Genomic DNA, 13,688 nt, shown 5'->3' with positions numbered 1-13,688 from the left:
GCATGCTCCAGGCAAGAGAGTTGGTTAGAAATGCGGATGGTGTTGCTGGGGAAAGAGATGTAGCAGGCACCAGGATAGCAGCAGAGCACTGAGAACATAAGAAATGGGCAGCTGCTTAAGGAATGACTCCCCGAGATCCTGATATATTCTTTCCTGGTCTAGCACATATCCTCCACTCCTGCTTGAAAAATCCTCCACACCCACTATTTTTGCTTGTCAAACAGGCCCATATGCCCATCCTTCACTCCATCCTCAAGCATGTTTCAGCAGTCATAAAAATGACCATCCTGGTCAGACAAAAAGCTAGTCTAGCCTAGTATCCCATCTCCATGGAATGATGCTTGAGTTGTGGCTGATGGGTCAGTAACAGGGAAAAGAGACAAGAAAAAAAGCAACCATAAATCATTGGCTGTGATGCCCTTGGCCGTAGCAAAGTCCTCCAGGTCAGCAAGCTGCAGAGGAAGGCGGTATCACTGGGTCAAGTGAGATGCTGGGGAGCCTTTGTGGTGTGAAGCAGATGCATAAGCTGCCTCTTGCTCCTCTGGTGGGGCTTGGAGGTGGTGGGGAACCTTGGCTGGCTCCAGGGAGGGACCTGGCTCCGTTGAGGTTGGGCTTTCCATGGAAGCAGAGATGGCAGCCCTCAGGCAGCATTACTTGATCCATGCACACCCTGCTGATGGTCATGAGGAGGATGTGCAACCACTGTGAGGGTAATCCTGTCCTTTTTTTTTTTTTTTTTTTTGTCTTATCTACTCCCTGGTTATAAAGCCAGCAGTTGCCATGGTTTTGTGAATGGAAACAGCCTCACAAACTCCAGTTCTAAACAGCCAAAGTTGTTGCTTATCCTTCAACTTCAGTGCAATTTATAGCTCTTATTTGCACCTGGGTTCTTCAGGATTGATCTGAAATGGACTGGGTTGCGCCATGAAACTGATAGTGAAAAACATCATGCAATGTGCCATGAAACAAGGTGATCCTGTGGCCACTTGACATTTCTCTAATTTGTCAAGGGAGTTGTTAATAAAGTCAAAGGGAACTCACTATTCTGGACATTTCAACAATTTCCTGCTGTGAGCCATGATGGGGCAATTTCTGCTTTTTCATTAAGAGCTTGCTTCCCAACACTATCAAAAGAATATACATTTGTTCCTCTCTAAAACATTTATACAGAATTAAAAGAGTTATTTGGGAAAATGCACTACTTTGTCACAGCAGTTTTCAGTTCTGTTCTTTAAGGACAGCACTGTTTTCCAAATTTGTGCCATCCAGCTGTTGGCATATTTCACAGTATCCCTCCCCAAGGGGGTCTCTCGAGGAGCTCCAGCATTCTTATGGAACCACGAGTTAGAAATGGCTTAGAAAAGAAGCCTTTTCTTTTCTTGACATTCTCCCAGTGGAGAAATTCTCTGATGTAATGTAACTTTAGGAGGTCTCAAACACTTCAAAATTAACTCCTCTCTTGCTGCAGTTGTGATGGACCAGAATGTATGTGTGTGCTCAAGTCTGCATAGATGTTTGCACTAGAACTGCTCTAGCATGACTCTATGAAAAAAAAAAAAAGTTTGCCTTCTCTTTGCAAAAGCTAAGTAGATGAGAGTAGAAATGAGAAACAGCTATCACGTTGCTGTTGTAAAGAGGATAAGATGAAAAAGATGCTCAAACACCTCCAAATGTACAAGCACCTGATTTCACAGGTCAGCCGAGTTAACCATTAACCTCATCAGCAAACATTAGATATTTAATCTAATTATCTTTCTCTCCCTGCCACCCGTAGGCCAGCAGACATGATAGTGCATCATTTCACTTTCTTCCAAATACTGGTTTTGCAGGACATAAGTCCATTTGTCAGTCTCAGTTTAAATAATTTACAGTGTCATTAATTGCATTTCCATTCAGCTCTTTTGGGACTAACCAAAGGACACCCAAGATGGCCTGCTCACAGTTTAAAATGACATGGGTACCCATGTGGGCTGAAAGAAGAGGAAACCTAACTGTAGGTATGATATCTCCACCTTGCACAGCGTCCCAGCTAGTTCCGTTTACCAGAATGCTTAGGCAAATGCTCAAGTTTAAGTCTGCAAATATTCTCAGTGATATTCAAGGAGTTTTTCATGCATGACACAGGTCAACTTGCTTGCAAGTAAGCTGGAAGATCAGGTTCCTTTCAGGGCCTAACTCCATGGGACAGGAAGATACATAGACACAGTGACCTCAGAACTGCCTTTAATGAGTAGGAGGGACTGGATCCGCTGTTCAGTCTATGAACTATGGTGCCCTCTCAACAGCACAGGTGATTTTGCTGTAGCTGGCATCCAGTCTTCATCTTGCTTAGGGCTTTTTTTTTCCCTCAAATCTGTGATGAAAGCTTTTCGTCCTCTGGGAATTTGGCTCAAAATCACCAGCAGCAACTTTTATTCTTCCCTGTCCTGTGCATGCAGGTTCCTCGGAAAACTGCAAGACAGTCCGTTCTTTGCCACTTATGCGCACAGTATAAGGGGCCCTCTGAAGTAGACTTGGGTTTTTTATAACTCAGAAATAGATGCAAACACTGACAGTGGGCTGCCTGAAGATCCTTCTTCTGATGCCGCTGGACAGCAAAAAGTGTCAAAACCTCCTGGCACTGTGGGAAGGAAGGCACCACTTCAAACTAAATGATGGTATAAATAAGAGCAATTTCTCGGCTATTTCATTTCATGGTGGAGATGGCAGAGCATGAGCAGCCTCCCCGCCACAGCACTGAGCAGCCTTTGGTGCTGGAGGGAGTCTGGCGAAAATTTATGGTTTTACAGCCCTATGTATAAGCATCTTGGATAAGTATGCAGAGGCTGTACACTGTGTGACAGAAGACAAGGCTCCAAAGCATTTTCTGTTTCTGCAAGCATTTGAAGAGCTTGCAAAATGATGTATTTTCATATGTCCTTCTGCCATTTCATCTCATCGACATGCTGTCTCCCTCTTGCCAGTGCCATGGAGGTACATTCAGGCAAGCTCACTGTGGCAGCCAGTACTCAGCACAACTCATCACAGGAGCAGAGTCTGATGTTTTAGGAAACAAAAGGGAAACAAACACCAAAGACTCAAACTACATACCCTGGACAGAAAAAGAGCTATCCAGACCTGGCAGCTCACTTCAGCTTTAATGTCACTTGCATACAAAGTCAACTTGAGAGAAAGCCATGGAAGCCTACAGTGAACCATGAGAAGCACTTAAAAATCCACGCTGGGACTAAGCTGTCCTCAGTCGTCTTTGGTGCCCTGGGAATCTCTCTTCAGCACCTCCCCTCAAGAGGAAGTCATGTCATTGGCAGCAACAGTGCAATTATTGCCATACCTTTAAAATAAAATGCCTAGCTGAAACTACACTCTCTCAACAGCTCTTAGAAATTATATTCCCTCCCTTGCTGTTTCTAGTGGATGACACTGAAGATGGCGTCCCCTCAACACCAAGCTCTGCCTTCAACCTGCTTTTTAGGTACAACTCACACCGCAGCCAAAGAACTCGTTCCTCTCACACTCCCTGCCTGGAAACTGGAGCCAGCCTGGTTATTGCCAACAGCTTCTACCAATCAGGTATGAGCTGGAGAAGGGATGAGGGCAGACAGCATTTTGGGTACGGCAGCAAGGACACCAGCAGCTGAGACCAGTGGGTTCTGGCATTTGTGGAACTGACAGGAGACCTTGTAGCTAGGATGAATGCTGACCATTTTGCGATAGGATGGGCTCTAACCCTACAAAGAGGCTCCTCACCCAGATGGTCTTCACTGTAAGAGTGAGGACATAATGGGGTGAGAGACACCCTCATTCACAGATGGGAGAAATAATCAAGACATAGCAATGCCAAATAACATAGGAGTGGGCCTGCGTTAAAAGGATAGCTATTTATTTTAAATCCCCCCCTCTCCTCTTACTTTAAAATATTCCCCCCGCCCCCCCAGCCACCCCCCAGATTATTGCTGTGAAATAGTTTTCAAATTTCTGACCTTACCGGCACTTCACATAGCCAGGAAAACCTGTGCTCAACATGAAATTCACTTTCATTGACAATCAAGTTTCTTTTCCCTACAGTTTATTTTGTCATCCAGCATTTGCACTTAGCCTTTTGTACATTTGCAGCACCTTCTCACATGCCACAAGTGACAGGCTTAAGAAAAAAATCATATTTAAATCAAAATGTATCAACAGAGAAAGAGATAAGGCCAGGACTGCTGGAATCTACAATGTTAAGTCTGGTAGTAACTTGCTCAGAAGGTCAGACTAGAAGCCTGACACACAGAAAAAAACCTCACGCAGCAATTTCTGCATTCATCCCATAGCTTTTGGTTGAACCATGAAATATCTTTCAAAAAAGATACCAATCCTTGCCTCAGATGCTGTGAGTGACAGAAATCCTTCACATTCCAGACAAGTCCTTCCTCTGCATAAGCACCTTAACTTTTAAAATCAGTGCCTTTTAACTAACCCCACCAGCACACTGGCAGCTCCACTCATCCTCTAGAGGTCCCATGGAGAACATGCCCTTCACAGTGTGCTTTATAACTCTGCATTTCCAGTCCACCCCTTCTAAGAACAGGTCCAAACAGAAGCTTTCATGTTTTCAGATTTGCTTTTCAAAAGCTTAGCTAACTTCTCCAAAAGTAACTTCTCTTGAGATAACCAGGACACTGCTGTAAAGCTGGTATAGTTCACTGCAGAAGTACAGCAGAGGGCAGACACAAGGAGGCACTGGCTACTCTGAGACACCAGTTTTTACAGGTCATAGTGTTCCCACTGGAGAGGGAATATCTGCACAGGAAGTTTCTCTGCTGTTCTTGCAATGGGACACACTGCCCTTGGAAACAGCCTGCTGGGAAGTTTTTCTAATATTACCTTCTCTCTGAGGGTGTCTCAAATCCTACCAGCGACACTTCCTGAAATATTGGCACAGTGGCACAACTGACATCTTTACTGATGCCCTTCATCCCCATATCCATCCTATGCAAATGGCTCCTGCCACAGAGCTGGCTGCACAGGACCAGTGGGATGGCAATGTGCATTCTACTTAAAAAGAGTTCGCATATTTCTGACCCCTCTTCAATAGACCTATCAACAATGCACAGTTCCCTCCAGGAAGCCCATTTTCACAGAGGGAAAGGAATCATTTTGCACACCAAAAAACAGGGCAAGAGACAGGCTTTTGTTACCTATATGTTATTCTTATCTCTAGAATGGCCATATGTTGGGAAACAAGGTGGTTTGAAGAAAGAGGTTAGACAGAGAGTCAGTTTCTCTGCTGGGATCAGACTTTGATCTGGTCTGACCTTGGACATGTATAGACTGTAGGCTCGTAGGCAACAGGAGCTCGGTCTCAGACTAAGCTTGTTCCACAGAGGGGAATTTGAAGGATATAGATTTCAGCTAGACCTCAATGGACTATGATGACACAAACAATACCAGTTTATTCGTTGCAATTCAAGGCTACATGCAAAAATGTATTCACAGAATAACGGGCTTTGTTTAATTTACTGGCATCGGTTCCAAATATAATGCAATAAGTCAATGCAACTTTCAGTGCTGTTTCATACACAGGTGCAATATAACACTGACAGAGCAGCCCCTTTTTTCTCCTTTCTAAGTCCAGTGGACTTCCCCAAGGGAAAACTGAAGACTCTGTCACTATAGAAGCCAATAATCCCGCTAAAACATCACATCCACACACATACATGTGCGCGTGTACACACACAGAGTCTCCCAACACTGGATTTCAAATTTAACCCTTCTGGCAGTAATGGCAGTGGGAACAACCTCTATCAATCGCCTCTGCAACTGGATGTCACCAGGGACTTTGTTTAGTCATCTCCAGTATGTATTCATGCTCCTGTAACTGTCTTCAAAGGGATTAACCATTAGCCATTGGACATGGCACGTGGTTGACTCAGGGGTGAAATGAAAGCTGTTAATGTAGGAGAAAGGCATTGAGCAAGGCTTAGCCTGAGTCCAAGTCTGCATGCCAAGTCCAAAATGCCTGACCTGGATTCCCGCTGCTTACAGAGGTGGAAGGACCATCAGCTCATAAAACCTGAGGAAGAGCTGCACAGAGGGAATGAGAAAAGGCTCCCAAGCGAACTGTCACAAATGGATTAACACCTCTCTTTTCCTCCCTGATCTGTGAAGGCTGTGGACTCCTTGTCAGGGCTAGGAGGAGTCAAATGGCCCACAGTGAACAAACTAGATAACTCCCTAAATCTAACACTCCCACAGAAAACTACACAACCAGAAATGCAAAAAAAAGACACAAGTAGTATTCTGTTCACAAATAAAACACTAGCAGTTACTTCAGACAGGAGGTTATGTTAAGGATCCCTATCTGTCCCTCATTAAATACCTTGCTTTATTTTTCTTTTATTGTTCTTTCTTCATTAACAAAAATAGAACAGATAGGAAGGACAGATGGATGGAAAGGAGGAAGAGAGAAAAAGGAGGGAAAGGAGGTAGGGAGAAAGGGAGAGGAAGAGGCAAGGATGGAGAAAAGAAGGGAGAGAGGAAGAAAAGGACAGAGAGTGAGCCATGAAAGGACAGGAGGACAGATGGATGGAAAGGTGGAAGGGGGGAAGGGAAGAAAGAAGGGAAGGAGGAAAAAAAAAAGAAGAAAAGGAAGAAGAAAGGGAAGAAGCAAGGGAGGGAGTGTGGGAGGAAAGGAAGAAAGGAAAGAATGAAGGAAAAGAGAAAAGCATGCTCATGAACATCCCTGTGACCTCACACTGGACAATTTCATACTTGTATCACGTGAGATCAGATCAGTGTTTGTTTGCCAGGACCCAAGTCTCCCTCACATCTTCTCTACCACTTCATTTGCACATCCACTGACATTCAGCACAACTTAGCAGCCCCCCACCCCCTCTTCCTTCTCAGGAGAATGCTTGCCAAGCTGCGATCCTCGCATCACTCTCTGATGGTGAAGTACCCATAGAACCAAAGGACGGAAAAGCATCCTCCTAAGTCTCCCACACGGCTCAGCCCAAAGCCCCCCAGCTCTGGGGCACCGGGCAGCTGCTCCCCTACCGCCTCCGTGCAGGGCCCAAGGAGGGAAAGGTCCGGGGGGCCAGAGCTCCCTCTCCCGTACCTGCCGGGGGCCGAGGGCAGCAGCGCGCTCCCGCCGCACCCTCTCGCGGCCGCCGCCGGCAGCGGCAACGGCAGCAGCACCGGCAGCCGCACCCCTGTTCAAGGCCCTCTTCTTTCCCTTCAGGTCACGCAAGGAAATTTTTTCCTGTCATTACCTTCTTGATTATTTTACTTACTTTTAAAGCAGCACTTCCACAGACACCACCACCGTTTCGACATGTTTCCTCTCTCAGTTGTGCCTCTGCGGCAGGCCGCCTGTAGCCCCGACACTGACACCCTAACTCTTCAAACACAAGCCTTTCACTGCAAATTTTCTCGGACTGGAAGAAGACCTCCCACCGACCCCCCACCGACCCCAGGACTCTGTGTATTTAAGGGAGCAACTGAGGGTTAACTGAAACACTTCAAGCACATTCAAGCAGTTCTTTGTATAGCTAGAATGAGTCACACAAAATATTGACACTTGGTTTGTTTTCTTGTATCATAACGGAACATGATAAACTATCAGTACTGTTAAAGGCACGTTCACTCTTGTTACTTTTGGAATGTTAACAAAACACTGATTTGGTAAGAATTCATAGCATTTCCAGAGCCTCTGACACCCTTCGACACAGTTGTTCTTCACTGTTTTGCTCTTGGTTGTATGTACTTGCCTCAAAGGACTATCATATGCTCAATGATAGATTAAAAGGGGGAGGTGGGGGAAGTGAGATGCTTGGAAGAAAGTTTTCCATGGTTCAGAACTTAGCTTGCCTTACTTTCAGAACAACAAATTGCCACTTAGGTGCCTAAAGTAGAATTTGTTGTCAAAGATGCTCAGTAGCTCCTCTGTGATTTTTGTTGCTAGACATTCACGAACCGAGCACCCCAAAAGTTTTCTTGGAAACCCAGTGAGTCTGATTCAGTAGATGAGGTGAACAGTGAGCTGCCCCAAACAGTAAGTGCTGAAGTTTTCTGAAAAATCAGCCACATAGGATCCTTTCCCCCCCCCCCCACTTTTGAGAGCTGTTTCAAACTGTTTCACTGAACTTACTTTTTTTTTTCCCAGTTAGTGCCTTTCCAGAAATCCAAGAAGAGAAGCCCACAATCGCAAACAAACAAACTCAGATTTGAGTGTCGGCTCACAAGCTTTGCCAGGGATTAATGTTTTAAAATCTTTGCATAGCTTAGCAGATCTTGGCATTTCTATACACAAGATAAAAAATTTGTTCAGCCTTCCCCAGCTATCAATATTTGCACGAAGTTCGGAACAGTTTCTGGATTTATTTCACATGGGGAATGTCTTTCTATATACATGCAGTATTTACTGGACAATTGTAGTGGTATGTCTTCACAATTCTATTTGCATTCCCATGGCTAGAGTCAAGTAGTACTTGTAGTGTTAAGTCAAAAAAGGTTGAATGGTGACTAATCTCATTTATTCACTAAATGTGAATACACTTGAATGTTTTTTAAAGGATTCATTCTCAAAATTGCTCTGAAGTTTGTGTGGAATGTTTGGAGCATTCAGGCATTGAGCATAGGTGGAGAGGCTTTCCTCCCAGAAAAATGTACAGGCATACCACAGCATATAAATATTTTGGCCTGGAAACACCAGAAGCTGTCACTCCTTCTAAACAATAGTTTTCCTTTAGAGTTCTACAAGTTTTACCAGAAATCACAGCTCCTATTCCATCTCCAAAGCTCTTTTCAATTCATGCTAAAATATTGACCTGCCCTCTGACCTCTCTTTTTGAGTATTAATTTAAACTTAGTAAGCCTCAGACTGAGCTCTAATCCTCCCAACCAAGCCCTGACCTGCAACTTGGTCTTTAAAATGAGCAAAACCATTTCCTCCTCTGTCAACCAAGCGAGCTACCAGGATGCAGTCAAAGGTGATGCTCAGTCGTACTAATCCCATCTGAACTTCGTGTTGTTTATTTTGTCATGTGGTCTCAAAGCTCTGGCATTTTATCTAAGTCTAAATTACATTTATCATCAGGAGTTACTTACTTTCTATGCCAATGACTGCAGCCTCCTTTCTCTGGGCTCTGCAAGTGCAGATGTATTTAGAACAATGCTGCTGAGGTCACCTCACTGAAATGACAACTGTGACGCATCTTTGCTGCTCTTCCCTCTTCCCTCACCAACTTTGTCTTTCTGGACCAGATTCCTGCAGAGCCTTGTTTTTCCTACTGCTTCTACTGAACTAGAGAGTGGCTGGCATAACCCATAGCCACAGAGTTCACTGCTCTGACAGCACTGTCTTTGCACACACACAAGGTTTTTCTCAGAAATATTTCATCTTCTTTCGTCGTCTCATGCTTTGTCCTTTCAAGCCCAGCAGCCTCTCCCTCATCTTCTCTGCTAAGCAGAAACCACCTGAAAACTCACATTCCCCAAGATGTCTGGAAACACTTGACAGAGGGGCTGGGCAGCTGATGTGCTGGTATACCACCTTATCTATGAAAACACATCTCTTTCACAAAGGGATTTTTCCTGAGCTGATTCCTTTCTCTCACTTCACCAGCACCACCTTATGTGTTCAACACTAAGGCTGGGCTGGCAATAGGTTCAAGGGGTGCCACAGCAGGCCCAGTCCCAGCTTTCCTGCTCCTGCCATAACAGCACCCTGAGTCAGGAGCAGTGCCTCTGTGAGGCAAAGGTCTGGAGACCTTGCTTCACAACCTGAGCTTCCCTGCAATAGGTTTCTCTGCCCAGGCTGGCTGTATTTTCAGTGTGTTGGAGATGCCCTAGGAAGACCTGCTGGCAGATTTGTTGAGCCTATCTGCATGACCAGTTGGCATAGCAGTTCAGCGAAATCATTTGGAGAAAAGCTGTACGGTTGTCCATTTCTAATACTCTCTCTACAGTTTTCCACCCCTTGAATTTATCATGGTCCAGAGTGCCCTGCTCAAAGAAGATACACTCACTCTAGACTTGACACAAGCCAGACAGAATCAGCATGTTCAAGACCACTTGAAGTAAGGGGGGCAAATGTTCTTCTCTGTAATTTTAGTGACAAAGAAACCATAGCAACATGGGACTCCTCAAACTTTTTTACCACTGCCCAGATTTAACCTGGGCAGTGGAAAACATGAGGATGTTTTTTCCAATGTTACCACTGTGCAGCTAAGCCAAGGAGGCCAAACCTACTCAGTTGGTTTTTTCAATAACTCTCTAACTTTCTTCTCCAACAGTAATTCTGGAGTTTCCAGATAAGTTATGACACAATATAGAAAAGAAACATTTTCTCATACACTTTTTTCCCAAATAATTAAGCTGATTCTCAACCTGGTGAGAAGTTACCAAAAAGACAATGCTTCCAGACCCAAGATTGAAGGGATATGTGATACACTTTGACAGATAAAACTAAGCTGAGAGAAGCTATGATCAGAAAAAACAGCACTAAACAAAAAGATCTGCTAAGGACTTCTGTGCTAGTGCACAGATATTAAAACTGGTGACTGCCTGCAAGCTGCTGTTTTTCATATGGAAGGAAGACCAGGAGCAGACACAAACTACTGACAGAGGAGAATACAGCAGAGAAGATGACAATTCCTGACATAATCCATTTTAAGAAAGCAGGTAACTAAAAAGCAAAACTGTTTCATGACCTGTTAGACTGCACATTCTAAACACACCAACTGATCATCAAGTACGACTGCAAGACTGAATTATCAAAAAGGAGAAATGGTAGTCCCACTGAAGTCAGAAAGCCTTCATATCATCCCTAGTAAGTACAGTTAATCAACATGTGTAGCTCAGTCATTAATTCAAGCTCTAATATGCTTGAACAGACAGAATAAAAGCCCATTGCATGAAATGTAAATGTCTCTCTTGCGACATTTTACATTAAGCAATCTTTCTGCCCTTTCTCTTCTAAAATGTCAGTTTTTGTTCTAAGATCCCCCCAAAACAGAAAATATCCTTAAGTAACACATTAGATAAAATTTATAAATGTAACATTGCCAGCGTGACATTATTTGATTGTCAGTTAAGTGTACAGTGATGTCTTATGTTATATTTCATTCTCCTGTTAGGTACCACACCTGCAAACACTACATGCTACACATGTGAATTACCCTGCCACATACACTTATCTTGGAAGGACTGGGATTTTAATTACATAAGGTAGAAGAACTCTCAGTTCTTGCCCACACAGGAAACTTTTGACTAGTAATGTCAGGTATGGATGAAGGCAGTACTCCTTCATACCAACAAAAACATACCGGCACTTTGGAGAATTGAGGTAAGCACTTGCCAGAAAAACGGACCTTTTCTGGTTCAAACACTGGCATATTTTGGCTTACTAGGGACATGAGCCCTCTGGAGTTTTAGTAAAGCCTTAGGAGCTAGGCATGATCTGAACTTCAATCTGCATTTGCCACCTTTCAGATTTTCAGATAAAACTCTCACCATGGCAGATGTGATCAGATCACAGTACCAGAAATGAATTAAATGGATAACTAAACTTGAGGTGACATACATCTGCATGGATCCTCCAGACTGCTATTACGGTTACCCGCACCAGAGAAAGAAGACCATCTTCCCAAAAATCTCTGCCTAGTTGAGCATCAACTTAGTTGGGTCACTTAAAAAATATCCCCTCTGATTCACAGCTCTTTCCCCTGCTCCCTCAGCACTGGCAAGTGCCCAGCCAAAGGCATGTTGAGTCTCCTGCGCCCTGCGCAGAGCTGACCTTCCTGAGATGTCCCAGCTTCTCCAGTGCAGCAACCCTGCATTACCCCCACTGCTGAGCAGAAGCTGGTGAACTGTGTCTCCAAGAGACAGAGATAAGAGGATGCATTGGGCAGTGCTAGTTCGTAAAGATTATTAGCCCAAAGGGATACCTGCTATTGCTCAACCACAGACATCCTCCCTGAGGGCTGATGATAAAAGTCAAGAGCAGCATCACATTAGCCATGCCGCACTAAGCAAAAGTAGCGTAGGTATATTCAAAAAGTTTCACCTTTTGGGGCTTTCTGTTTATTTGGCTGTTTAGAGCAAAAAAAAAAACCAAAACCAAATCAGGCAACTGACTGCTTTTCATATGCTTTTTTAAAACAATTTACCACAAAGAATTCAAAGAAATAGATAAACTAACCAATAACTCCAGTTACACGTTGCTGTTGCACATAGCTGAGTGCATCTGTACATACCGCTAGGCTTCCTGATAAACCAGGTGGCATAACACGAGCTCTCTAAGAAAAGCATCATGTGCTCATATGTGTTTGTACAGCACTAGGATCTTGATTGGGGTGTTTGGCAGATAGAAATCACTAACTACGGCGATTGAGGCTTCATGCTCACCTGCATCCCTACCTTTGTGTCGATCCACAGAGTTCTCTGTGGACACCAACAGGGAAAAGGGTATCACTGGCAGGAATCCTTGCGCTTAATACTGGCGCGGGGGTGGGGGGGTGGGGGTGGTGGTGGTGGTGGTGATATAAGAGAAACAACACATGATGCTAAGCAAGTGAAAGGTTCTCTCTGACCATCCCTGAGTAAATAGCTGCAAGTTTCGACAAAATACCCCACACGAAAGTTTGCCATCTGTTCAACTCAGCTAAGTGATTTCTGGGGAAAGGAAGGGACAGAAAACGTGTTTTGTAATAGGAGAGGCTCCACGCCCTCCAAAAAAAAAAAAAAAAAAGGGGAAAAAAAAAAAAAGAAAAAAGCAACAGCTGGCCAAGAGCTGCTCAGGGTTTCGGGGCCGGTGGGAGGGAGGGCGGCAGAATGGCTTGCGGTCGGACAGCCGAGGGGCTCTCGGCAGCGCCTCCGCCTTCGCCTCTCCGCGGGGCCGGCAGCTCGGCGAGTGGCCATGGCCGCCGCGGGGCGCGCAGCCCCGCCGGGCCGGGAGCCGGGGGCCGGGCCGGGCCAGGCAGGCGGCGGCGGGCACCGGGGATGCGCCTACCGCGTGCGGCCCCGCGGGTGCGGAAAGAGCGCGGTAGGTCCGCGCAGGGCGGCCCCCGCACCTGCCGACCGACTTACCTGTGGCGGAACCGGGGGCCTCGCCCTGCTCCGTCAGAGCGGGCTTCTTGCCGGGCCCCTTGCCTTTCCTCCCCTTCCTGCCGTTGCCGTCTTTTTTCTTCTCGGCCAACCTGGTTCCGGCCGGCACCGCGCTCCCTGCCGCCATCCCCGCGGCCGCCCCCTCCGCCGCCGTCGCCGTCGGCTCCCAGAGCGCCCGAGGCTCCAGCATCGCTCTTGCCCGCTGCCGCCGCCTGGGACTTGGAGCAGCGAGTTCCTTGGAAGTTTTTGGAAACTCCTCTCTGGGCCTTTTTTTTTAATTCACCCCCCTCCCTCCTCCTCCACCCCCCCCCTTTTTTTTTTTTTCTTTTCCCTTTCTTTCCCAATAATAATAATAATAAACTCCAGCCCACATACACACCCCCTCGGCACACGCCTTACTAATGCCCGCCCCGGGCACGGCACGCTTGCTCTCGGGAGGAGCCTGCACGGCCCCCGGGTGTGGGGCGGCCCCGGCCCCGGCCCCGGCCCCGGCCCCGGCCCCGGCCCCAGCCCCAGCCCCGGGGAGGGCGCAGGCACGGCGGCCCCGGCGGGGCAGGGCAGGGCAGGGCAGGACGGGGCGGGTGTTGCAGCCTGGTGCC

General features: G+C 46.1%; 1 protein-coding gene across 1 annotated transcript in view; it reads right to left on the bottom strand.

The window, feature by feature from the left end:
* The window catches only part of NRG1 (neuregulin 1), a 181,778-nt gene extending 168,499 nt beyond the window's left edge, over positions 1 to 13,279 (bottom strand). Inside the window, exon 1 of the mRNA XM_086479316.1 lies at positions 13,072 to 13,279. Within this exon, the coding sequence (XP_086335442.1) occupies positions 13,072 to 13,279 (208 nt within the window). The remainder of the gene's footprint in view (positions 1 to 13,071) is intronic.
* Between the last annotated feature and the right edge of the window lie 409 nt (positions 13,280 to 13,688).

The sequence above is a fragment of the Leptosomus discolor genome, chromosome Z (genome assembly GCF_034619465.1).
Source record: "Leptosomus discolor isolate bLepDis1 chromosome Z, bLepDis1.hap2, whole genome shotgun sequence".
NCBI classification, from domain to species: Eukaryota; Metazoa; Chordata; class Aves; order Leptosomiformes; family Leptosomidae; genus Leptosomus; species Leptosomus discolor.
This window is presented reverse-complemented; position numbering and strand designations above follow the sequence as displayed.